Here is a 25,192-nt window from a genome sequence, read left to right as displayed (position 1 = left end):
TTACACCTTCTCTAATGATAAAAGTAGGAGCTGAAGTGTGGCTTCATCCTCCCGCGGCGATGCCCAGCAGCCTCCCTGCCGGTTCCCCCTGGCCCCCCGGTTCCCCCTGGCCCCCCACGGCTCCGGGGGAGGCGGGAGGAGGAGGTGCTGGCCCAGGAGGCGCAGAAAGGCTGCACTGCCCATTTTAGGCGAAATTGTGCAGCAGAGCGGGGAGGGGAGAGTCACTGGGACGAACCTTTCTCTTCTTGAAGTGCTGCCGTGCCAGGAAGCCCCTGCACGCCGCCTGGAAAAGGGTGATGTTCCTGCTGGTCTGTGTGTCCCGCTGCTCCTCCAGCCTGGCCAGTGATCCAGCCCGGAAAAACACCTGTGGGAGGGGAGCAGGACAGCGATGGGTGCTGGCATCCCTCCGGCCACACCGCCCTCCCGCTGGTGGGGATGTGTCTCTCCCCTCTGCAGCCACTGGTCCTGTCCCACTGTGGGGTTTTATTCCCCAGGCACGAGGAATGCCGTGGGTGGGAGCGAACAGCGCTGCCCTTTTGCTGTCCCACCGTGCCATGACGCACAGCCCTGCCCACACCCACACCCGGTGGTGTCGGGCACCATACCCGGCTCAAGCCCATGTGGTAGCTGCTCTTCTCCAGGTCCAGTGATTCCAGGAGCTCCTCCACTGCCTGCAGGGAGGGAAAGGCATCAGGGTGAGGTACTGTGAGGTGCAGGGGACCCTGGACCACAGCAGTGACTGACACGGGGCACGTACCCGCTTCTCATCCACCACGATGTAGTTGCGCCCGTGCTTTTTGGTCAGGTGTGGGGCCAGGACATCAAAGCGCCGCCTGAACTCCGCAAACACCATGTGGTCAGGGTAACCTGGGGAAGCAAGGGAGAATGGGCTGTGTGGATGCCCAGGGGATGGCCAGGGACAGCCCCTCCTGCCCTGACATGTTGGGGCTCATGTTTTGGGAGAGCTGACGGGGTCACCCCACGTGACAAAAGCTCCCCATGGGGTCAGGCATAGCTGGAATGCCCTCAGCCTCCCCAGGAGGTTTTCCTTGGCTGCGTCCTCCAGCAGTTTTGGCTGGGATCTGAGGAGAAAGCGGCCAGATCCCTCCTCGGGGGGAGAACAGCGACACGTGCTGCCTGTGGAAGTCCTGCCATGGCTCCACTCTGAGCCACAGCCAACTCCTGCATCGGGCTCCAGCACTGAGCCTCCATGTCTTAATTAACGATGAGGTATTGATGGGATCATTGACCCCGGCACGGCCGGCTGGCTACGGCCATCGATCCACGAGGTGTGCAGGTGGCATTGATTTCCAATCACAGCAGGAAGGGTCCGGCCTCCAAGCAATAAACCCTTGGCCAAGCAGCTGGCCACCCAAAGTATCGATAAATGCTTTGCTAAGCACAACCCAGAGGCTCTTGTTGCAGTGGGACAGGGGCTGGATGCCAATGGGATTGCTGCCAGGAACCAGCAGCACCAGGGGAGACACCCAAGTAAGGCCATGCCTGTCCCCAGCGCAGATAACAGCCCAGCAGGGGAGGGGGAGACAGTAACAGGACCGCACTGCAGAGAGGCTCCAGAGTTCACAGCAAGAGCTCTGAAGGGAATCCTGGGGGTCTTTAGCTGTCCAGAGAGAAGATGCAGCCGGCACCCTTGTGCTGGTGCAGGGCTCACCTTGGCGGTACATGCGCAGGGCGTCGAGCAGGCGGGAGCCGCGCAGCTGGGCGCGCAGCAGGGGCACGTCCAGCTGCATCAGCCCGGCCTCGCAGTGCTCCGCCGGCAGCTCCAGCTCGCTGCCGCTCACCCGCCGGCACGGCGCAGCCGGGGGGTCCCCGCCGCCCCCCGCCTTGGGCAGGAAACAGTGCACAAAGTGCAGCTTGGACTTCTTGATGCTGTCGATGAGGGCGTCCTGTGGGTGCGGCAGAGAGGGGTGAGCGGCGATGCGCAGCAGTGCCCCAGCCAGATGCGGGGACTCCCCTCACTCACCACTTGCAGCTTGATCTGGATGCAGAGGGATTTCTTCTTGACGGCAGCCACGCCGGTGGTGAAGGTCTTGCGCATGCTGGTGGCACGGCGCAGGGCCAGCTGGGAGCCGCCCTCCAGCCCGGCCACCGAGCCCGACAGCACCAGCGCCGAGCCGCCGCGCCCGGCGAACAGGCTGCTGATCACCTTCCTGCAGGGCACCCGAGGGCGTGTCACCCCCAGTGTCACCTCTCCCCTCTGCCACGCTCCCACCCCAGGACCCTGCTCACTTTTGGGACTCCTGCAGCAGGACAGAGGCGTTTTGGGAGGCTGGGTTGTGCTTGACGTAGTTGAGCCATCCTGTGGCATCGTACTCCACCCAGTTGGTCCCCGAGCTGTGTCCCAGGAGGAAGTGTCGGGGTTTGTCACTGGGGAGCAGAGGGTCGTGCCCTGCAGGGAAACAGAGCACCAGTGGGGATCAGTCTGTCACTGGGAAACATCACAAAATCCCAGAATGGCTTGGGTTGGAAGGCACCCTAAAGATCATCTCATTCCAACCCCCTGCCACGGGCAGGGACATCTTCCACTAGAGAGGTTGTTTCTGCTCTAGTGGATACATCCCCATGGTTCCAGGTCCCCCTCCATACCTTTTTTGCCCCCTTCCTGTGGGCCGTAGTAGGACAAGAGCCGCTCCAGCAAGGTGTCCTCGTTGCCACCTGGCTGCAGAGCCTCCTCCTCCAGAAGCCACAGCAGCCCCCGCGCCTCGTCCGTGCGGGCCAGAGACCGGACCTGCAGGGACACCATGCTGGCAGCCAGCCCCGCACACCAGGGTCCCCCAGGGCAGGGACATGGGGTGTCACAGGGCAACTGGGGCGCCCAGGGAGCATGCAACCTCATACAGTATTTGAGAGGGCTCCTGATAGTGGAGACCCAGAAGAGAAAGGGTCCATGTGGGACATTCTGGCAGCACATCTCACTGAGGTGGGAAATGCAGCGCTGGGCTGAATACCAGAACAGGGATGGTGCCAGCAGCACCCTCAGCCTCTATAGCCTTCTCCCCTGGGAGGATCCTAGGGACTGGAGAATCTTGGGAACCCATGGGACCAGACACTTGGGACACTGGGGACCAGAGCACTTCGAGGACTGGAGCACCCCAGAAATCACACACAGTCTCCAGGCCCTCTGCCCACAGCACAGGCAGCTCCCAGGACAAGAAGGGAAAACCATGCTGGGGGATGCACCAGGTATGTGGATTGCATGCATACTCATGACCAAGCTTTCAGGACCTTTCCTTCCCCTCTACCACCAAAGTGCCAAAAAGCCACCCATCTGCTGCCATGATGTGGCTGGAAGGAAGAGTGGAAGGTGCTTACCAGTGCCTGGTGTGAGGACTGGTCCACAGCAGCTATGGAGCCAGAGAAGCTGGGCTCAGCATCAGCCAGGGCAACCTCTATGTTCTCCTGGTGAGGGGGAACAGAGGTAGGTGAGCAGTAACAGTGATAGGGAGTGTGAATCCATCAGGGTGTTGGTCTTGATGGGATTTAGAGTAATGTTGAGTGCTAAGGGAGGACCAGGACACATGGAAGGGTCCCCATGGGCTGCCAATACTCAGATAGAGAAGAAGCAGTGACCACCATCACCACCACTCACAGCCACTCCACCACCTCCCAGCCCACAATCAGCACAGCAGCCCTGGGGAAAGTCCTGAGCATCATGTCAGAGCTGCTTTGGTTGGACTGGTCCAGTGGCCACTGGGTAAGAAATCAGGGGGGACATGTAGGAGGTGTTCTCATGGGTATGGGAGAGGAGTGGAGGAGGCGATGGCAGCCCTGGGTGTCCCTGGTACCTCCTTGTATCTCTCCAGCTCGCGGGCAAAGGTGCGCTGGTGGAAGAGCTGCTGCAGGCGCTCCTGGGCGTAGTTGTGGCACAGCTCCTCGAAGGTGGCCCCCCTGCTCTGCCCTGCCAGCTCGGGGTTCTGCGCCCCAGGAGTGTCCACCACCGTCACGGAGCACACCGAGTGCTGGCTGGACTTCAGCGCCCTGGGGAGCACAAAGGGACACAGTGGGGTCACAGTGGGGTCAGTGGGTGATGCCAGGAACCTCCCTGCTCTGCTGGCCACCCCAGCACGTACCTGTTGAGGAGGGAGATGAGGAGTGTGAAGAGCTCGGAGTACAAGCCAGCTGCCATGGCCTCCAGGCACTCCAGCGCCGTCAGCTTGGGACCTGGCCAAAGCAAGCCTGAGTGTCCCCAGCCTGGCATCCCCCGGGGACATCTCCTGTCCCCCCCATATCTCACCCTACCTGTGCCACTGTCCCCCAGGGGAGACTCATCGGGGCCCTGGCGGAAGGAGGTGGAGCGCTGCAGGGTGCCCTTGGGCTGGTGCTTGAAGATGGCAGAGGAGAGCTCCTCCAGGCTGCAGCCCAGCAGGTAGGCGGCTTTCTGAGCCCACTCGTGCCGGGCAAACTGCTTCCTCCCAGCTGAAGGGTGGAGAAGGGGGTTCAGGGCCAGGCAGGGCACCCCCAAAAACGGGGAGTGTTTCCAAACAGGACTGAGATGATCTTAGGGACCCACAGAGTAGGTTGGGGATGATGGGCACAGTGGGAGCACACGTTTTGGGGTTTGAGGAGACAGAGATGTTTGGGGTCTAAGAGGAGATAGGGATGAATAGCTTTGTGCTGCTGCAGGACTGAGCCTGGAGCCACATTGGAGTGGAGCACGGACCCCCTGCCACCACTACCCAGGGACCTCTGAGGCTCTGAGCCACCCCACAAGGGGACACGTCCCTGCTTGGTGACACAGCTGCAGTGCAGCCAGACAGGCACGGGGACACGGGCGCTGGGAGCAGGTTAATGGTGACACACAGGGACACGGAAGCGGGACGAGGGTGGCACGGGGGAGGGGGAAGCCAGAGACACGCGCGGAGAACGGGACTTTACCTTCGTCGGCGTCTGCATTGCAAAGGGCAGCATGCACCATGCGAACAGAGACAGGGGTTAGAAACAACGGCACGGCAACCGCGGGGACGGGGACGCCCTCCTGCCACCGCACAAGCCACGCCTGCCCCCTCCCCAGGCACCGCTGCAGTGACAAACCGTGACCGCCGTGGGGAACCCTTCCCCTTGAGCCCCCCGCACCACGGGCACCGCTGGGAGCAGCTCAGCTCTGCCCCAGAGCATGGGGAGCCACTTTTGGATCCAGCCCACGGTCAAGGAAATTGTGGGGCTGGTGCAACTCAGCTGGCTCTGAGCACTCCCAGTGTCCACGAGGCACAGGGGAGGCTTCAGCAGCAGCAGCACAGACCTGGGGGTGGGTTGCCCCCCGAGCAGGATGCAGCAAGGCTCCCCCCACCAGCAGGATCTGGGGTTCCCCCCCTATAGCAAGCTCCCATAGAGAGGCTCTGGAGTTGCCTGAGCATCCTGCTGTGGTGGCTGCAGCGGGGCCCTGCTGCCCTCTAGTGCCTTGAGAGCACCCCGTGGGCCAGCACTGCACCCCATGAACACCCCACAGGCCAGCCCTGCACCCCAGTGTGCATCCAGACCTCTCTGGTCTCTCCCTCTTCAGCCCCAGATCATCTTTTCCCCCAGGGCTGCGAATTCCCTGGGTGCAGCCACCAGCTCCAGGTGCCCATTTTGAGGGTGACATGCCCAGCTCTCCCACCAGCATGCAGCACCACAGGGGCTTCCAGCACAACAGGCAGAAAGAGAAAGCCACAGGGAGAGAAGAGCAGCCCCCAAAGCCAAATTTGCCATCCCCAGGAACGGAGAGCAAAGCTGGTGCTGTGGGAGACACACACTCATGGTGAGTTCTGTGTGCCAGGACAGCCCTGCCTCACATCACCAGTGGTGCTGACAGGACTGGGCTGGGACTCCTCATGAGCAGCAGGCAAATTTGGGGCTGCCAGGACCCAGCCAGGGTCAGAGTTGGTCCCAGCGCACCAGCAGTATCCCAAGCCCCCATTTCAGCACCCCCCAAAGCAGAGCCCTCCCCACTCCCATTACCAGCTCCATCTGCCAGTGGCTCTGCGAGGAGGATGGAGGGAAAGGTGTTACACTGGGAACCAGGGACACACCCCCGACAGCCTCAGCCCCACCCAGGCCCCCACTCCCCCAAGTTGGCAGGGGCCAGCCCAGGGTCTGGGCGTGTTCAATTCCCACCAGTTAATGAGATCACCCCAATCATGGGGACAAAGCTGGGTGCCCCAGAGCACTCAGGGTGGCAGGGAACCGTCTCTCAGCTGACACAACCTCCCACCCTCTGCCCCAGAGCTCATTTGGGCTGCAGGCTGTTTAAAAGGTGTCTCTGTAACCCCTCCCATCCATCAGTCTCAAATCTCCCCTCGTTAATGGCTCCCAGCTTGTTACCTTTGGTTGCCCCGGCAGCTCCCAGGTGGTAGATGGCCCCCAGGATGAGCCAGAAGGCTTTCTGCTCGTCTCCTGAGATGCCCATCACCTTCATAGCTGTCAGGAGCTTGCCAAACTGCTGGGTTGCCTTCTGCTTTTCCTCTGGCTGTGGAAAACGACAGAAGCCATTAGTCTTGGAGCCCAACTCTGCCTCCCCCTGCACCCAAAGAGGCCAAAGACTCCCCTACAGCTCCCCAAGGCAACAACCTTGGAGGGAGGCACGATGCCGAAGACATTGTTCTCTGCCAGGTGATTGAAGTGAAGCTCAGTCCTGCAGGGACAAACACCATGATTGGCCTCATGGGGGCTGTACCAGAGACCCCCCAACGATGGAGGCCATGCCCTCCCCCCAGCTCACCGCAGGGTGCTGTCAGAGCAGGCCAGCAGGTAGTAGAAGACGTTGAAGGTGGCCTCGTTGGCTGGGCGCCGGGCCACGCGCAGCTTCTCCAGCAGCAGCGTCTGGCAGAGGTGGGACATTGGGAACGGTCCCCAAGTGCCCCACTCCCTCTGAGACCCCCCAGCCCACCCCAGCCACATCCTTGCTGCCTGCCCAGGGTTCTCACAGAGTTGTGAGGGTCTCCTTCCCACTGCAGGGCACCATGTGAATGCAAACATCACCCAAGCAGCCCATGAGCATCTCTCCTTGGTGATTGCTACTACAAGAGCACAGAGTACATCTGGATTTTAAGGGCTCTGCTGTTACCACAGCAGCGAAGCAGACACAGAAGACACATCCCCTGATTTTGGGACTAACTCAGCAAGGACAGGGAGCCCATCTGATCTGGGTGTGAACAAGGATGAGAGCAGGATGCCAGGCTGCTGAGTGCTGCAAGCATGGCTGGGGATCTGTGGCAGAGCTTGCAGTGTAGGAAACACCACGAGATACATGGAATCATGGAACGGTTTGGAATGGAAGGGACCTGAGAGATCAACGAGTTCCAAACCCCTGCAATGAGCAAGGACACTTTCCCCTGTCCCAGGCTGCTTCATGCCCTGTCCAACCTGGCCTTGAACTCTGCCACAGGGGTTGGGGCAGTTACAGCTTGTCTGGACAATACTCCCATGAGGATGGACTGGCTCTCACATCACAGGGAGCCACGCTGGTGAGGATGGACCAGCTCCCACACTGTGGGGGCCACCCTGGTCCCCTCACCTGTACAGAGGCAGACGCCACCTGCCCAGCCTGGTCGAAGTCCAGAGAGATGATCTGCGAGAAGCGGGTGGCGTTGCCGTTCATGCCGGTGCTGCTATTGCCAAAAGCCTCCAGGATGGTGTAGAGAGCCTGCCACTTCTCCACTGCAGGAAGAGAAGCGGGGCAGTGCAGGAGCTGTGCGGTGGGGCAGGGGGGGCCAGAGCCGGCCAGGCAGGTGCTGCTGCTCCCCTGCACTGCCAGCAGCCCCCAGGAGCGCGGCAAAGGCGCCGGTGTGACACGGTGACACGCAGTGACAGCTCGTCTGGCGTGTGTCCGGCCGCTGCCGCATGCGTGGGGCTGTGACCGCGAAGCCAGAGGGGTGTGCAAGCATGTTGGGAAGGATAAATATGATTGCCTAGCAAAAGATTTTGAGAATATGGAAACCATAAGCGAGATTGAGATGAAAGCAGTTTTCGACTGAGCGGCTGGAAAGCAGCAACGTGGATGCTTGAAGATCTCCCTTTGTTAAGATAACGCCAGTTGCTGCAAATACTGAAGAGCCAGCAGAGACCCTCTCCAGGCATGACAGGAAAGGTCCAAGATAAGGTTTAGAGATAAGAAAGCAGTAAAACATGGTAATGTAGCGATTCCTAGAGATTGTATGTGAACGTTAGAGAATTTGTGTCTTGTACTAGACTGTTTAGTGGAAATTAGAATATTAAACATAGAAGAAGATTTATTATGCTGTAAACAGGAAAATCGCGCTCTTACCTCTCTTACTTCGCTCCCTTTCTTCGTTCTCTTACTTCCCCCTCTTATCTCTTAGAACTCCTGCTACCCCACTCCACTCTCTTTCTGCCCTGCTCCGAGCTGCGGCTGGCAGCTCCCAGCAGGGCTCTTTATACCCACGCCCTATGCAATAAACTGCAAACTTCAAGACCAGAATATAGAGAGCGCCTGAGTTTGTCCTGACCACCGTCCACCCATCAAGGCTCCCACACAGGCAGGACAAAGGGACTCCACACCCACAAAGGGACTCACCGGAGAAGACCTTGCCGGTGCTACCGGCGATGGTGGCGAGGTACTGGACCAGGTGCTGGCAGTTGGTGGTTTTGCCGCTGCCGCTGGCGCCCAGCAGGACGATGGCCTGGTCCTGGCGGCTCATCAGCATGCTGCGGTACGCCGCCTGCGCCACCGCGTAGATGTGCGGGGACGTGTCCTCCCTGCGGCACCCCTTGAACATGTGCATGACCTGGCGGGCACAGGGAGGGGGAGTCAGCACACTGCCACCCCCGCCGCACGGTGCCAGCTGCTTGTCCCCTCCGCTGTCACCTTCTCAGAGTACATGGAGGGCGAGCTCAGCGGGTTGATGATGACCATGGTGGGCCCGGCGTAGGTGTGCAGGAGGTTGCCGCCGTAGCGCTGGCGCAGCGTGTGCAGCGTGCTGGACTCGTTGAGGTACAGCAGGCTGGCGAGGTCCTCCACACGGTCACAGGACGGGGGGTTTGCCTGGCAGCGAGGTTGGGATGGGGTGGGTCAGGCAGGGAACGGGGATCTGCCCCGCCAGCCCCCGCCCCGCAGCCCTACCTTCTCCACATCGTCCTCCTCTACCTCCAGGACGGCTCCATCGTGGTCCAGCTTTACCTTCACTTTCCCCTCGGGCAGGGGACTGCCTGCCTCTGGCCGCAGCTGGCTGCCTGTGAGGGGCACGGGGCACTCAGAGGGGCCGTGCTGGTAGCCCCCAGGGACACTGCAGTGGGGTCAGGGAGGGTCACAGCGCCACAGGAAGGACAGGGACTGTCCCAGCAGTGCCCCAGGCTCACCCAAGGAGAAGCCATCCCTGTGCACCAGCCACACCTTCTCGGTCTCGTACCAGGCCTCCTCGGCTGCTATCTGCTCCTCCGTCTTGGCCTGTGGGACAGCAGATGTGGAGAGGTTGTGGTCACCTGCCCCCTGCCCTGTCTCACCCCCTCCCCTCATCCCTGGGGCTGGAGGGAGCAGGGCTGACTGGCCACAGGGCCATGTGCTGGACAGCCAGGCCACCTCCACAAGCCACAAACCCTCCCAGCACATGTCCCCAGTTTGCCTGCTGGGGACCCCGGTGGGTGCAGGGCTGCAGGCAGCACCAGGGGCCTGTCACAGCTTGGGGCAGACATAAGGACACAGTGACCCACAGGAACACTCACTACAGCCACCTCAGGCAAGCCTGGAGAGGCCAAACTCCCAAACCACAGCCCTGAGAGCAGGCACCCACGCCAGCCACATGTCAGGATACATGGGATACATGGGACATGCTATGGAGACATGGGACATGCTGCAGGGACATGCTGTAGGGACACAGGAGACACTGAGGCACACAGAGGAGGCACACAGGGCATGGCACAGGACTCTGACATGGGAAATGCCAGGCTGGTGGCCAGCACAGCGGGGATGCCCCTGGCACAAGGAGAGCAGGACGAGCCCCAAAGCCAAACCTGAGCTGCAGCAGGGACGGGGCCAAGGGGAGCTGCCGGCGCATCGTCCGCTGGACCCTGGCGAGGCCGAGAGATGGCGGTGAAGGCGAGAAGGGCTCAGCCCTGCCCCACACACAGCATGGAAAGGCGCGAGGGGAGCGAGAGGGGGCAAAGCTCCGCTGTGCCAAACCCTGCGGGCGCTCCTCGTGCCACGGCCACCACTGCGGGCAGCGGGCAGCGCAGTGCTGGGAAGGACACCGGCCACGAGGCTGTGCTGCCAAAGCCCTTGGGGCTGGGGGTCACTGCACTGACCCCGCTCTGAGCTCTGCCAGCGCCACGTGCCACAGCTGCTTTGGCATGAGCCATGCATCCTGTCTATGCCAGCACTCTGCCCCTTCAAACCCTGCTCCACACCCCTGCCCACCCCAGCTGTGCCACCTCCACTGAGGGCACCCTGGTGGGATGTCTGGCTTCCCCTCTGGGGAGGGGAGAGGCGCCCAGCCCTGGCTGCCCTGGCACCCGCCGGCCCCGTGGCAGCCCACGGAGCAGGGTGGGATGGGGAAAGCCTTACACTCCAGCACGAGGCGCGGGCGCAGACGCCAGCCCAGCGGCACACAGAGGATGGCGGGGGGTCGCTGGTGGAGGCAGAGGGCTCCTGAGGACGGGGGTACAGTACCTGGCTGGGTGCCGAGGCGGAGGCGGGGGGGTCCAGCTGACGGCAGCAAGGAAGGAGGAGAGAAAGAAGAGAGGGGGTGAGAGGCAGAGAGCAGAAGCAGCACCTTGACAAGCCACAGGGCCCCAGCATGGCCATGATCACACAGCACCACCAGGACATCATCCATCCCAGCCACCACAGTGCGCCTGAGCCCCTACGGGAATGCCAGCAGCCCCCCATGCCCAGCACGTTAGTCTGGGCAATGATCTCCAAACCCACCAACAGCCCTGGTCATCCACTCCCTGCTGCCAGTGTCACCCAGAGATGGACCATGGGGCTGGCAGACAGACACAAGGGTACAGTCACTGTGTGCAGAGCACACGACACGTCTGGGCAGCCACATGCTGCCCACGCCTCCCTGTCCCTGGGAAGGCAACATGCAAGCACCAAACCCTCTGGAATTACAGAACTGGTGAAGATCCTCTCCAGCCGGAGCTGCGCCTCCTCAGATGGGCTCAGCAGGGATGTGGGGCCAGGGGAAGCAGGGCCAGGGGCAGCCTGCAGGCAGAGCACCATTAGCTCCAGGCCAGCTGCCCCACAGCCCTCATAGCCCTGGCACATGGGCACCAGCAGGGCCATTGCAAAGGCTTTCCCAGCCCTGCAGCCCAGTGCTTGGGGCAGTCACAGGTTGAAGGCACAGCTGGGTACCAGCGTGTACCCAGTGTCCAGGGACCTGGGTCAGCACTCCTACACACCTGCTGGGGGGCAGCTGGGGCATTTTTCACAGGAGTTGGCCGCTTCTCGCTGGTCTGCAGCTTCTTCTCCACATGAAATGGAGGGGAGACAAGGGGCAGCATGAGGGAGTGGCCGCTGCACACACGACTGCCCCAAAAGAAGTGACTCCCGCCCACACCACACATCTCAAAACCACTGCAAACCATGCAGGTGAGCTCACACCATGCTGCACTGGGGGCCCAACCGGCTGCTGGGTGGGAGCATCCCCTGCCGTGCACACACCAGTACCTTGTGCCTCTCCAGGGCCGTGGGTTTCAGAGCAGACGCCTTTGCTGGCTCCACTTTCCCACCTGAAAGCTGCACTGGTGCCTCTGGTTTGGTTTCAGTGCCCGGGGATGGGGACAGCTTTGTGTCCCCACCAGCTGGCTCACGGGATTTCTCCTGCCTGTCCCCCGGCCGGAGCCGTGGCCGGTGCTCCTTGGTTTTGCCCTTTGCCATGAGGGTTTTGAGCCCCTCTGAGATCTCATCCTTGGGTTCTGGCTTGGCAGGGGCTGAAGGCAGCACGGCTGGAGGAGGCGGCGGGGCTGGGGGAGCCGGGACAGCGGTACGGTTTGTCTCCTCCTTCCTTGGGGGTGGCACTGGCTCGGGAGATTTGGCATCTCGGCCCGGCTCCTTGGCACTGCCAGCGTCCTCCCCCGGCAGAACTTTGCGCACCACCTTGCGCACCACCCGCACCACCTTGCGGCGGGACAGCCCCGGATCATCATCCCCCTGTGCCTCCAGCCCGTTCACAGCTGCCCCGTTCAGCACCGGCTCGGGGCTCTTCCCTCTCCCAGGAGGCGGCTCAGGGCTCTTGGCAGGCTCAGGGCTCTTGGCAGGCTCAGCTTTCGGGGGCTCAGCTTTTGGGGGCTCAGCTTTCGGGGCTGCAGGTGCTGCATCCTTCGGGCTCTCTGACTGCAGCCACAATGACAGAGGTGTGAGTGGAGGTCCAGCCTCCACTCCAGCCCACTGTTTGGGACATGGTGGTGCCCAGGGCTCAGCCCTGCCATGGAGCATAGCTCCTGGCCAGACCCCAGCACTGGGGACCTTCCCCACCAACCTACAGCCCCACAATGGAACCCAGAGCAGGGAGCAGTGGTGACCTCCCTGCCTCACAAAAAGTGACCATTCAACCCTCAGGCTGCCAGCATGGGGGTAAAACTCAGTGCTCAGGGCATCACTAAGCCCATGACCCTGCCTGGTGTCCCCAGGCCCTGTCACAGGGGTTGTTCCCACAAGGACAAGCCCCATCCCCAAAAGCTCCACCCTGCCCTTGCCCTGTGACACTTACAGCCCCATCCTCCTTCACGGGTCTTTTCACAGCTAAAGATTTGTCCTCGTCCTTGACCTGAGGGTCAGACAAACAAGAGGAGTGTGTTTCAGCCCACTGTGGGGCCTTGCTGCTGGAAAACACCCCGGGACCATTACTCTCTGCCAGCCCCAATTTGCAGCCCACTGCAAGGACAAGGACATGAGTCCTTCCAGGCTTCCCATCAGCCAAAAAAAACCAGGGGTGAAGCACAGAGATGCACCCTAGTTATGGCAAACCCCAAAAGTGGGAGAGGTACGTGCCTGGGCCCTCTAATCATATGAGGGAGGTGGTTCAGAGTCCCACCACCCCTTCTGCAGGGTTCTGTCATTCTACACGTCACCCTCCCAGTGTCACAGCACGTTTTAAGTGTCACCAGCTAATCTCAGGAGCAGCCACACGTAGGACATGCCAGATCCCTGCTGACCCAGGGAAACCAGGGGCCTCAGGGGGGGTGGGCAGCCAAGCCCTGCCCTGAGCTCTGTCTCTGAGTGCAAGAACTCTGCTGTGACACTACAGTGGCAGCGTGTCGTGCATCCCGTGGGCAACACACCCTGACTCATCATCACACAGCACTCCTGGTGGCAGGTGGCACTGGGGTGGCTCACACCGTGTTAGGGGCTGCACCAGACACTCGCAAAGCTGTTAGTGATGGTGTTAGTGACCACATGCATGGCTGTGCTGGTGACCCCAAGCTCCCAATCGCCCAGCACAGTCCTTGTCGTGGCAGGGAGGGAGGACAGGAGTGCTGCTCCAAACATGGTGCCAGCACTGGGCAAACTGGGAGATCTGGTCAGCAGCGTGACCCAAAGGTGGGGCACAGGCAAACATGCAAGAGAGACTTCCCTTCTGCTCCCAGAACGCAAACCGGGATGAGAACGCCATGGTGATGTCTCATGGAGCTGCAGCCCTGGCTGGGGAGAGAGGGAGAGGTGAGACCAGCTGGGGACAGCACAAGAATGCCAAACCACAGCTCTGGGTACAGGCACATGCCCTTCCCCACCTTGGAGCCTCAGGAAGGGAGGTCTGAGCCCACCTGGACCTGCTCAGCACACACCCAGTGCCCACAGGAGGGGCTCTGGGGGCAGACAGGTGACCAGTCTGAGACACAGCAAAACTCACTGGGTAAAAAAAACCCCTTTAGTCAGGCTGCAGGACTGTGGCCCCGCTCCCCTGAGCGGGCCAGCCCGCTGTGGTAAGCAAATGCCAGGGTGAGGGAAGGGATATTTTCTGCCCCAGCTCCCTGCTTGCCCTGACAGCCTGGGTTTATTCTGAGCCTGACCCCGTGCCAGCAGCCAGGCAGCTCTGGTGGGACCTGCTGCCCTGGATGGCACCCACTCTCCAAGCCCAGGTTCTGCCTGGGGCCACAGGGGAGAAGCCCCCTCTCAGGGCCAGGTGTGGCACAGGGGAGCACCTGGCCACCAAAGCAGCCCAGCAGCCTGGGAGTACATCCCTGAGGGGTCCTCTGTCCCCCTAAACTGTCACCATGGCGTGAAATGCCAGTGCCTGGAGCACAGGCTGAGCATGGGTGCCTGGAGATTAACCCATCTGTGGTTCAGAAACCCCAAACCCTCTGCCCACAGTGCTTCTAACTCCAAGAAGCCACAAAAGTCTCCAGAGAGCTCCGGCCACGAGGTCCCCACAACAAACAACCCCAAAGCACCCCAGGGGTGGGTTCAGCCTCGCAATCCCCGATCCCAGCACCAGGACTGTCTCCCACGGACCCCCCTCGTGCTCCCCCAAGCTGTGCTGGGGTCCCCACCTTACCAGAGGGAGCCAGGAGCAGAGTTTCCGCGGCGGCGCCGCACGGCAGAGGCACTAGTGGGGCGGCAGCCGGCAGCAGGGACAGCTGGGCTGATAGGGCCACCCTAAAAATAGCCCAGGAATGCGAGGGCCCCGCTGGGCTGGCGCAGAGCAGCCGGAGGGGAGCTGGGGGGGACAGGAGGGCAGTGGGGCCTCGCCAGCAGCAGCAGCAGCACCGTCACCGCCGCCACTGCCAGAGGAAGTGATGTGGGCTCTGCCGCGGGGGGAACTGCCCGGCCGCCTCCGCCCCGAGCCACGGAGAGAACCCCCAAGCCAAGAGCAGCTGTGGGGCTGGGGGAGCCAGGGGGGCTCTGTGCCTCAAAGGATGGGGTGGCACAATCCACACCCCGGGTGCCGTGCAGCCCTGACGCTGCTCGCTCCTCCTCCGGCTTTCCCCTGAACACAAGATCACCCCAAAGTGCTACTGGGGAGAGACAGCACCCAGCAGCCCACGGTAAAGCAACCTCTGGAATTCCTCTGGAAACAGAGTGGGGCAGTGGACAGGGGGATAGGGGTGTCAGGGGCCTCTCTGTGCAGGAGCTGTTGGGAGGAGCTGGTGGCAGGGAGCCAGGCATGCTGGTGGCATGGAGGAGCAGTGGTGACACAGGCATGGCACACCGGGACCCCAGCTGGCAGCTGAGCAGGTCCCTGCCCAGCTGAAGGGATGTGCCCTGAGCAAAAAAAAACATTCCCAGAGGAAGCAAGGGGTCCCAGCTTAGAACACACCTGCACAAGGGACAGGCCACATCAAACACCATTGGCAGATATGGCATAACACAGCAGAGAGTGCCTGCAGTGACACACACGGGTGTCCCCAGGTAGCACAGGCACGAAGCCACCTCCACTGGGATGCCCAGCCCAGCTGTTTGGTGACAGCAGCATTTCTGCCTGGCCAGCGTATTTCTCTCATTCCTAAGCCAGGAAATTCAGCAGAGCCCACTGGATACAAGCTCCCTCCCAGAACCCCCCCACACTGGGACACTGCAGCAGCACCAGTCCTTCAGTGAGAGCAGAAAAAGAGCCAAACCAAGAATTTCCCAATCACAGAAAAATGATAAAAGTGCCTCTGACATGATGAGAGTCCCACAGTCCCACCCTGGTGTGACATAGGGAACCCAGCCATGCTATGGCACAGTGGCCTTACACCCTGGGGACAGCGACCTGCAGGGACCTGGGTGCCCTTGGACAGTGGCACACAAGGTTGGCCAGCACAGCCACTGCATGCCTGTGGCCCTGCTAAAGCACTGGAGTGGTCAGAGGCGTTTTTGGAATATTTCTGCTGGGCCGGCGCACGCCTGGGCCCTGCCTGAGGAATTTCACCAGTAAATAAATAAATATGAGTGTGGAGCTGAGCCAGCCCCACACTGGGAGCAAGGCTGGGACACAGAGGGGGTTTCACCCCAGCCCCAATGCCCAGCCGTGATGTGCCCTGTCACCCCACAGCACTGACACCCCCCAAGTCACAGTGGGTGCTGCCACTGCCCAGCTGGGTCTGTGGGGACAATGGTGACTCAGCACAGACCCAGTGAAGGGGTTAAACCCCCCAGTGGTGCACAGAGAGCCCGGCACCATCCTGCCCCAGCCAGGGACAGGCTTCAAGAGCAACAGCCCAAAATATGTCTATAATTTCCTGTTTCAAAAAGGATCATTTTTATTTAAATTAGGACCAGAAACATTCCAGGCAGCTTAGTGGGGCCTGGGGGAGAGCCAGGCCTCCCTGTGTGAGGGACCCCCAATTGCACCCAGCACCCGAATCTGGGCTCCAAAGCACCAGCAAAGCCACAGCGTGTCACTCTGGTGACAGGGAGGTGCCTGTGCTGCGGTGACAGCCCCAGGGCACAGCCAGTGCCAGCCCTCTGGCCAGCTCCCACCGGCTGATGCCGTCAAACCACACCATGTTCTGGCACAAGGCTGTGTGATGCAGCCTCTCCCATGCAGCCCCAAGGGCACCAGTGTCTCTTCTCCCCATTCCCAGCCCAGCCCAGCGCTCCTGGAGGGCACCAGCACCTTGCTGGGTCCGTGTGTGCCGACATCCAGTGCACACCTGTCTCTGTGCCAAGGTGCTGCCACACAGTCATAGCCATGCCCAGGGTTATCCCACCACGGGTTTTCCAGGCAGGAGTGCCCGGTGTCCACACAGGGTTATCCCACCACGGGTTTTCCAGGCAGGAGTGCCCGGTGTCCACACAGGGTTATCCCATCAGGAATTATCCAGGCAGCCATGCCCAGGGTTATCCCAACACGGGTTATCCAGGCAGGAGTGCCTGGTGTCCACACAGGGTTATCCCATCACGGATTACCCAGGCAGGAGTGCCCAGGGTTATCCCACCACGAGTTATCCAGGCAGGAGTGCCTGGTGTCCACACAGGGTTATCCCATCACGGGTTATCCAGGCAGGAGTGCCCAGGGTTATCCCATCACGGGTTATCCAGGCAGCCATGCCCAGGGTTATCCCACCAGGGGTTATCCAGGCAGCCATGCCCAGGGTTATCCCACCAGGGGTTATCCAGGCAGCAGTGATGCCTGCATGGCTCCAGGGAGGAGCTGAAGGAAAGCCACGGCTCTGCCTTGGCGCACACCCCACCCCGCAGCGCCAGCATCTGCTCAAGGAGCACATGCAGCCCCGTGGTCACTGTCACTCCATCCTGGCCACCATCCCGCAGGCACAGGGCCCTGCCATGCACTACAGTGCAGGCTACCTGCTCTGCAAGAACAGGCACCCTCCTCCCCCAAGGAAGGCTTAAAAATACACTAACCAAGTCCAGTTATACGCTAAACACCATCCTCTGCTGCACCTCCTGCCACCATGGAGGGGTCCAGCCCTGCAGGCTGCTGGCATTTGGGGGGCTATGCGTCCAGCCAGGACGCTGGTGAGCCAGCGGCAGGGTCAGCAGAGCAGGGCAGCAGGCGTGAGGGATGTGGGTCACCCAGCCATTAAGTTTCTATTTATACAGCAGCAGCAGCAGCCGCGCACACAGCGCTGCGCACGCCGGCAGCAGCTCCCGGCCCCTGGCACACTGTGTGCCTGCCCCAGTCCCCGGGGAGGATCCCAGTGGGGGATGCCAGCGTGGGCAGTGGAGCAGGCAGCGTCCTTCTGCAGTCTTTGGAATTTCCTGGCAGTGAGGAGCAAAGCTCCCTTCTCAGCTGGACTGTGCTCTGTCAGCAAAGAGATGGGGACAGACTTCCCGCAGGCAACGCAGAGCTGGGCTCTCCTGCAGCCTCTCTAGCAGGAGGAAAACCCAAGCCACCAGCACCCTGAGCACCTTGGGGGCAAAACCCACCAGGGATTACTTGCAAGACCTGACGCATCACCGCTGCATCGCAGGCACAACCTCCCACTCCTCCCTGTGCATCGCTCCTGGCTGGAGCAGCCCCAGCACCCGCTGTTTCCCACGGCCCCTGCCAACCCAAACACCCCCCGAGGACGCTGGCGCTGGCAGAACCCGGGCCCGGCGTTACTCACATCCCAGGCAGCACGGCGCGTCCCCTGGCCGCCCCGCAGCCAGCAGCGGCTCAGCTCGCTCAGCTCCAGGATGGGCTGCACCTTCAGCTGCACCGTCTCCCCCGACTGCCGGATCATCTCCACGATCTCATCCCGCGATTTGCTCTCCACGTTCCGCCCGTTGATCTCCACCAGCCGGTCGCCCGGCACCAAGCCCAAGGCCAAGTCTTTGGTGCCGGCTCCGGGCTCGGCGAAGTGCACGACGCGCCGGTACACCTGCCCGTCGGGGCCCCGGTCCAGCATGGTGGTGCGGCGCAGGGAGAAGCCAAAATCGCCGGTGTTGCGCCTCTGCAGCTCCAGCTGCCGTGGGGTGGGGGGCTGGGGGGGCACCAGGGCCGGCAGCCGCAGCTCGGCCGGGAACCTCTTGCCAACGAGCTCCGGCACCCTGGCACGCAGGGAGGCGGCGGGAGGGGCGCAGGGCTGTCCCGGGGGAACCCCCTGCTTGTCCAGCGGGGTGTCCAGCATGCGCACCTCCACCTGTGGGGAGGGGGCTGCCGAGTGCTCAGAGGGCGTGGAGGTCTCTGAGGTGCTCTCATCCCGGCTTTTCTGCGAGAAGGAGAAGCGTTTGACAATCACCTGGGAGTTCTGCTTGGCCAAGGAGCCAAACTTGGCTGCCCGCTGCAGCACCGAGCCCTTGAAGTTGGTATCGTCCGCCTTGAGGTCGTCGCTGGAGCTGGCCGTGCTCAGGTGGCCTGAGTCCAAGATGACGCTGCCCCGGTTGCTGTCAGAGTCAATATCCGTGAGGTGCAGCTCGGAGCCACTGGCCACTTTAATGGGGATGGGGTTGGAGATCTCCAGACGGGTCTTGGAGTCCCGCTTGGAGGCACGGTTGAGGTTGAAGAAGCCCCGGCGCATGCTCATCTCCTCCAGGCTCTTGAGCTCAGCTGCTGACATCCGCTCCTTTTTCTCCTTCTTCTTCTCCTTCCGGGCCCCATCCTTCTCTTTGTCCTTCTTCATCAGGTTGAACATGGTGGAAGGGGGCTTGGGGCACTCCAGCCCCCACGGCAGAGCACTGGGCTGGGGTGCTGGTCACGGCACAGCCGCCTGTGCACAATAACAGACAGGAAAGGTGCCATGAGAGAGCAGCACGGCCAACACCCACCCACCACCCTCCAACCACCCCACTGGTCACCCCAGCTGACACCCCCAGCCCCTGGGCCTGTTCCAGTATTCCCACCCTCCCTGGGGACTGCAGCACCACACAGCTGAGACTGCCCTAGTCAATGTGTCCTTGCCCTGGCTGGGCACCAAGCCCCAGGGATGCAACAGAGATGGCCCTGTACCCCCAGGGTTGCCTCAAAAGAAGCCCAGAAGCCTGGCAGTGCCTGGCACCGGGGCTGACTGCAGGCAAGACCCTCAGCAGCTCAGGAGCTGTTTTGGAGCAGCATGGGTGGGCAGGGAAGAAAATATCCCGCTGGCTTTTGCAGCAGTTACTGCCGGCAGGGACACTCCCCAGGGTAAAACCCCCATCCCATCCAGCCACCAGCGTCCTGCCTGCTGTTCAAAAGCCCCTTGTTGAGGAAACAGAGGCCTTTCTGCTGCTCATCCTGGCTCTGGCCACCGCAAACCACAGGGGCTGCCGTGGGCAGCGTCCCCACCAGGGAGGAGCCGGAAACACGGCCTGGAGCGAAGGTTGCTCTAATAAACAGGAACCTGTAAAATCACATCCCTCCCAACACTGATAAGTGTCTAATTTTAGCCAGGGCGACCTAGAGGCTCGTGACGCTGCCGGCGACCTCCAGGAACAGTCGCTCTTTCATTCGGGCATCCCGCGCACGGCGGGGGGAGCACCCAGCTTCCAGTGGGAAAACCACGGCTGGGCAGAAAACACAGCTCTCTCCTGGAAAACCCTGCGTGCACCCAGCGCCTGGGGACACCCAGAGCCTGGGGGCACCCACAGTCTCACCCTGCACGGGGTGCTACAGGAATCCTCTGCCCCTGGGGTAATTTGTAGCCCCCCCCAGCCTCCATCGAGCGCTTGGGCTGTGGATAAACAACTCCAAAGTGGAGCAGGCGGCTGGCAGCGCCCGCGGGACGGGCTGACAGCTATATATAACAGGGCAGGAAACTGCACAGGAACTTAACCTCAGCACAAAGGACAACAGGAAAGCTCCTCACGTTTAAGGACAACAGGAAAGCTCCCCACGTTTGAAGCATCTGCTTTAGAGCTCTCCGACGGGCGTGGGGATGAGGTCTGGGCAGCCAGAGGGATGGGTAGTGCTGCCCACGGTGGCAGTGCAGGCTCTGCCTGGGGTGCATGGATGTGCTGTGCTGTGCCAAGCTGCACCTTGGCTCCAGCACAGCATCAGTACTGCATCACCATCACCGCCTGGACCATCTCCCTGCAACGGCACTGCCCTTGACCACACGCAGTGAGACAAGGGAAACCCGTGTTCCCCTTGACAAAGCCATACAGGGATGGCAGGGAACTCCCTGAACCTCGATGCCCCTCGGGGCTGGGACAGGAGCACACGTGCCCAGGAGAGGCCTGGCCACAGGGCAGGTGAGGACAGAGCCCTGCAAGCCATGGCACAGTGTTGGCTCTGGGTGTGTGATACCTCTGAGGCAGTGAGGGGAAGCAGCCCGAGGGACAAGGTCAGGCTTGCAGCTGCAAGCTGCCCTGGCCATGGCCAGAAGGGCTGCCACAGTTGTGCCCACACCACCCCAGCCCTGGGGCTCTGGTTGCTCTGCCCTCCCTGCAGCACCTGAGGCTTTACCTAGACCCACAGCAGAACCTGGGCAGGGCAGGGCCCTAAAACACATGAAAACAACCCACTTCCTTTCTTCTCTCCTAAAACTGGAGTGGGGTGATCACTGACCCGAACCAGCACACAGCACAGCTCCTTCTCATGACCCACACACAGCAGATGCTGCCACAAAGGCCACCATGGCTGTGCCATCCTGGGGGCTGCTCCCCTGTGCCAGGGCCTCAGCGCAGACAATGGCAGGGAGGGAACCACCTGCACCTGTTCCTGTCCCCGCTGTGTGACATGTGTCACCACTACTACAGCTGCCTGGGCATCCCTGAAGCTGTACAAAAGGCTGCACCCCTGGGAGCACCCAGTGCTCACCCCACGGCAGGGAGGGGCTGCTGGGATCCATCCCGGGGGTGCCCTGGAGCAGAGCCACTCGCCAGGCAGGTGCTGGGTAGAGCCACGGCGCCGGAGACAGGCAGGCAGAGCGCTCTTTGTCCTCGGTGGTTTCTCTCCCGGCACACAGGGCTGCCTCCCAGCCTTTGTACGCTCAACAAAAAGGGGGAACAGCGTTCCCAGCCGCATCGCTAATCAGGCAGCACTGGCGGCCGCTGCCGCAGCCACGTGTGCCCCACTCAGGGCCACAATAGTGGGACAGGGAGACGGGATTTTTGTGGGCTGGGGAAAGCAGCGCAGCATCCGCCCTGCACTGATGTCCCCAGCCTGTGTGCAATCCATTGCGGTTTGCTCCCTTTTCCCCAAGAAGCCTCCCGCCACGGATGGGTGCAGCAGGATGCCGTGAGCAGGAGGTGCCTGCCGAGCGTCTCCTCGCTCCTGATTCAGACCCAACACACCTTCCCTGACTCAGCCCGGACTTGCTCCAGGACTCCTTTTGGCCAGGCGTGTTTGGGGCAGCGACGTGCATGAGCTGTGACAGGGAGGAGAGAGGCGCCGGCTGCACCCTGGGATCGCACGCGAGGATGCTGCTGTGACTCTGGGCTGGCCAAAGATGAGCACGTCACCTTGCAAGGGCCAGATGGAGAAAGAGAGACGCACCTCAACGCTCCTCAAGGCTCTCTGAGCCACCCAAGCAGGAGCTAGATGCACCTTCCCCCATGTCCTCCCTTGACAGCCATGAGCCCCCGCATCCCTGCCAGGGCGCCGGGGAGTTGCAGGCAGGGAGGAAGGCGTTCACTGAAACTCCCAGCCACTCCTTCCCTGCTCCAGACGCAATCTCGTCCGACACGCTCCCGCGCAGGGACCTGCACTGCAAGTTTCACGGTCGCCTGCCCTCCCTGCTCTGCTCCCTGATGCCAGCACTAGGGCTGTGCTCCCACACCACTTTGGCACAGGGAGCTGGTGGCTGTCCCCTCCTTGGGCACACCATGTTGGGGTACCCCACGGGCTGGCTGTGCCCAGCCAGGAAGGGATAATGCCGTGCCAGGGAACAGGAGCTGCTGGCAGCGATTCCGAGCAGCCAGGCCAGCTCCTACGCAGGGCAAATGGGGGTTGATCTGCATGATGGCTCCTTGCACAAGTTTTCCACAGAACAAGGAAATTTAGGGGGTTTCCAAATCACTCTGCAGTGCCTTCCCTTACGGACAATGCTGGAATGTCTCAAGAGGAAAACAATTCCGGATCCACCTGAGTCACAGCCAGGATGTGCCACCAGGCTCTCCCCAGAGCAGGAATTCAGACCCTCCTGCTGCAGGAACCCCATGTCCAACAGCAAAGGGGACCCAGACTGGTTATGAGGGGTCATCTCAGGCCAGGAGGGTGCATGAGGTGCAAGCTCCTGCTTCACCCCAAATCTGGGGAATGACACAGCTCAAGAGGTCTTACAGGGTAGACCCAGAGGCAGTGGGGCAAGATCTTGGCTGGGCTTCCAGGTGAGACATGGTTCCACGACCAGCTGGGGGGGTTAGGTGGCTTGCAGCCCCCTCAGCACAGGGTGCACACCTCCCTCATCACCCTTTTCTGGCCCCAAATTCACAGCCTGAAGCCCTGCATGGCCCGGCCCATGGCAAAGGTGAAGGGCCGAGCCACAGCTCGTCACTGGGCAAAGTCCAGGGCTGATGCAGGTGCTGAGGGAACACCCAGCTGGGACTGGGATGGGGCAGCAGGCAGAGGTCCCCCAGTGCTGGAGCGCCAGTACCAGCCTTGGGGTGCAGGAATACCCTGCCATGTGCCCACACTTTCCTCTAATTGCCCTAAGTTTAGCTCTGGCACTCGCTGACCAGACAATTTGCATCTCACAGGCCGGCTGGAAACCACACGATTTAGGGACGCCCTTGCCCGATGCTCCAAGTGTTCCTCTCTGGGAAAACCAACAGGCGCTGGGGTGGCCACAGCCCTGCGAGCCCCCGCCACCCCCGGCGCAGCAGCTCGCCGAGTGCCACCCACCCCTGTCGCTCCAAAAAAGGAGCCTCAGGTGCCAGTGGCGATGTGGTTAGCGGGCTAATGGCTTTGGATGTAATTCCCTGGTGCTGTGGGAAAGGCCCAGGCCAGCGGGCTGTCCCTGGAATCAGGGCTGGCCCTGGGGAGCGCTGCAGCGCTGCTGGGGTACCCAGCACGGAGCACCTGACACGGGGCATCCCGCAGGGGGGACACTGCACACACAAACACACCCCGCGCAAGGTGACACACACACACACACACACACACTGCAAACGCGCACACCGGTGACACCGGGGGCTGCACAGGCGCTGCGAGACGAGAGCGGGCCATGCGCGCACCCACACCCCGCAACCGGGGGGCGGCACCGGGGGGTCCGCGCACACACACCCACCCATTCACCCACCTACGGCGTCTATGCAGCGCCGCGGGGGCACGAACACGGGCACGGCGGAGCTCGGCTCGGCCCGGCCCGGCCCGCCGGGGGGGCGATGCAGCCGCGGCCCGGTGCGTGCCGGTGGCCCGGGCGCGGTGCCGGTGGCCGGTGGCCGGTGGCGGTGGCGGTGGGATGGCGGCGGGTACTCACCCAGCGGCGGCGGCGGAGCGGGGCCCGGTGGCGGCGGCGGCGGTGCCGGGCCCCGGCGGCGGCGCGGGGCGGGGCGGGGCGGGGCGGGGCGGCCCCGGTGCGGGGCGGGCACTGCCGGCTCTGCGCGCGCCGCCCGCCGCGCCGGGCGCGGCTCCGGTCGGCACCGAGCGCAGCGGAGAACAGCGGGGAGGAGAAGCGGCTCTGCCCGCCCGGGAAAACCCCTCTGCGCCCGCAACGCGGCTGTAACCACCGAACGGACCGGCGCCCGCTGCCCGGTGCGCACCTGGGGTCGGCGCAACCGCCCCGCACAGCCGCGAAGCGCGGTGACCCCGCACGGGCACAGCCCCGGTGTGACACGGTGACACGGCGCCCGTCCGGCACCCCGATCCTCGCATACACCCACAAGGTGTGAGCTCGCACTAGCGCACACGCAGCCCCGCGCATCGCACAGTGCGCACACGCGCTCCTGGGGTTCTCCTTTTCGGAAGAATCCCATCAGGAACAGCACTGGATCCAGGCAGGGAAGGCTCCAGGCTGCCGGGTGGAGCAGGGTGACGGTGCTTGATGGAATTCAGAGCTGGCCATGGCAGAGTTGCCTTTGGAGCCGTTCTGCGGCTTCTCCCGCTGCACCTGTCCCCAGCGAGGGCTGTCAGCCTGCACGGACTGACGGTGAGGACAGTGTTTACTCTGCCCAGGAGACAGCCCACGGTTAACAATGAGCATCTCCCAGCACACCCAGCAGCGGGAGCAGCACAGTCTTTGTTACACCCCTTCCAGTGGTGTCCGGCTTTGGGACGTCACATGCAGTGAGAATCCTGGGACAGATGGTTTCAGGATAAGCCCTGCCACATCAGTGCTGGGACAATCTCTCTTCCTATCGGGCGAGGGAGCAGCTGTGCCCAGGGAAGCTGGAGTGGGGCTTTGGGAACAGGGACCCCGGAGAAAGGCATCCAGAAGCTCTTTCCAAAAGCACTTTTTAGGCAGTGCTCAGTCTCTGATTGGGAAGCTCACAGAGATGACAGGGACAATGCCTTGTCCCAAGGTACCCCAGGGGACTCACTCCAAGCCCCTGCTGCCATCCTACCACTGCTGGCTGAGTTGTGTGGTCCTGGCTCTCCTACCATCGGGCTGTGATCCACTCTTGGTGATAGACACCTGTCTGGGTGTCACAAGCCCCACTCCCTGTGGTAAAGCTGGCTGTGATTTCCAGCCCACAGCCTGTGCCCAGACACAGTCCCACAGCAGCAGCAGAGTGGGACACGGGGCATGGCAGAGCAAGCTGACAGCTGAGCAAGGAGCCCTGTGCTGGGCCCTGGCCCGAGGGGTGCAGTGGTGGAGGAGATGCAGCCCTTGCAGGGGCGGAGGACGGCGGCAGTGAGCGCAGCCGCCTGCTTTTGTCACACTGTCCTTTGTCCCAGGCACGTGGCACCAAGTGCAGGGAGCCGCAGCCATCCGGAGAGCGGGGATGGAGTTGAGTGATCTGGAAGGGCCGCAAAGCCCGTCTGAGCTTTCAGGAGGGTTTTCCAGCTGC

General features: G+C 62.1%; 1 protein-coding gene across 6 annotated transcripts in view; it reads right to left on the bottom strand.

Moving 5' to 3' along the window:
* MYO18A (myosin XVIIIA) overlaps nucleotides 1-23,735 on the bottom strand; it is a 37,059-nt gene extending 13,324 nt beyond the window's left edge. For 2 of the 6 annotated variants that reach the window (XM_056506337.1, XM_056506338.1), the window contains exons 1-22: nucleotides 23,662-23,735; nucleotides 17,950-19,032; nucleotides 9,316-9,403; nucleotides 9,080-9,189; nucleotides 8,825-9,001; nucleotides 8,534-8,744; nucleotides 7,514-7,656; nucleotides 6,719-6,819; nucleotides 6,568-6,631; nucleotides 6,322-6,466; nucleotides 4,897-4,908; nucleotides 4,261-4,437; nucleotides 4,092-4,182; nucleotides 3,807-3,999; nucleotides 3,334-3,420; nucleotides 2,608-2,749; nucleotides 2,251-2,410; nucleotides 1,985-2,171; nucleotides 1,673-1,907; nucleotides 758-867; nucleotides 606-671; nucleotides 236-364 (exon numbers count right to left, since the gene is read on the bottom strand). In XM_056506337.1, coding sequence (XP_056362312.1) covers nucleotides 236-364; nucleotides 606-671; nucleotides 758-867; nucleotides 1,673-1,907; nucleotides 1,985-2,171; nucleotides 2,251-2,410; nucleotides 2,608-2,749; nucleotides 3,334-3,420; nucleotides 3,807-3,999; nucleotides 4,092-4,182; nucleotides 4,261-4,437; nucleotides 4,897-4,908; nucleotides 6,322-6,466; nucleotides 6,568-6,631; nucleotides 6,719-6,819; nucleotides 7,514-7,656; nucleotides 8,534-8,744; nucleotides 8,825-9,001; nucleotides 9,080-9,189; nucleotides 9,316-9,403; nucleotides 17,950-18,957 — 3,636 coding nt within the window. In that variant the 5' untranslated portion in view covers nucleotides 18,958-19,032; nucleotides 23,662-23,735. Of the gene's footprint in view, nucleotides 1-235; nucleotides 365-605; nucleotides 672-757; nucleotides 868-1,672; nucleotides 1,908-1,984; nucleotides 2,172-2,250; nucleotides 2,411-2,607; nucleotides 2,750-3,333; nucleotides 3,421-3,806; nucleotides 4,000-4,091; nucleotides 4,183-4,260; nucleotides 4,438-4,896; nucleotides 4,909-5,958; nucleotides 5,980-6,321; nucleotides 6,467-6,567; nucleotides 6,632-6,718; nucleotides 6,820-7,513; nucleotides 7,657-8,533; nucleotides 8,745-8,824; nucleotides 9,002-9,079; nucleotides 9,190-9,315; nucleotides 9,404-17,949; nucleotides 19,033-23,481; nucleotides 23,610-23,661 lie in introns of those variants that run through there. The other 4 variants (XM_056506335.1, XM_056506336.1, XM_056506334.1 and 1 more) reach the window with 4 other exon arrangements.
* Nucleotides 23,736-25,192: the final 1,457 nt, after the last annotated feature.

This window comes from Oenanthe melanoleuca, chromosome 19 (genome assembly GCF_029582105.1).
Source record: "Oenanthe melanoleuca isolate GR-GAL-2019-014 chromosome 19, OMel1.0, whole genome shotgun sequence".
NCBI lineage: Eukaryota > Metazoa > Chordata > Aves > Passeriformes > Muscicapidae > Oenanthe > Oenanthe melanoleuca.
The sequence above is the reverse complement of the archived record's forward strand: the minus strand, read 5'-3'. Positions and strand labels throughout refer to the sequence as shown.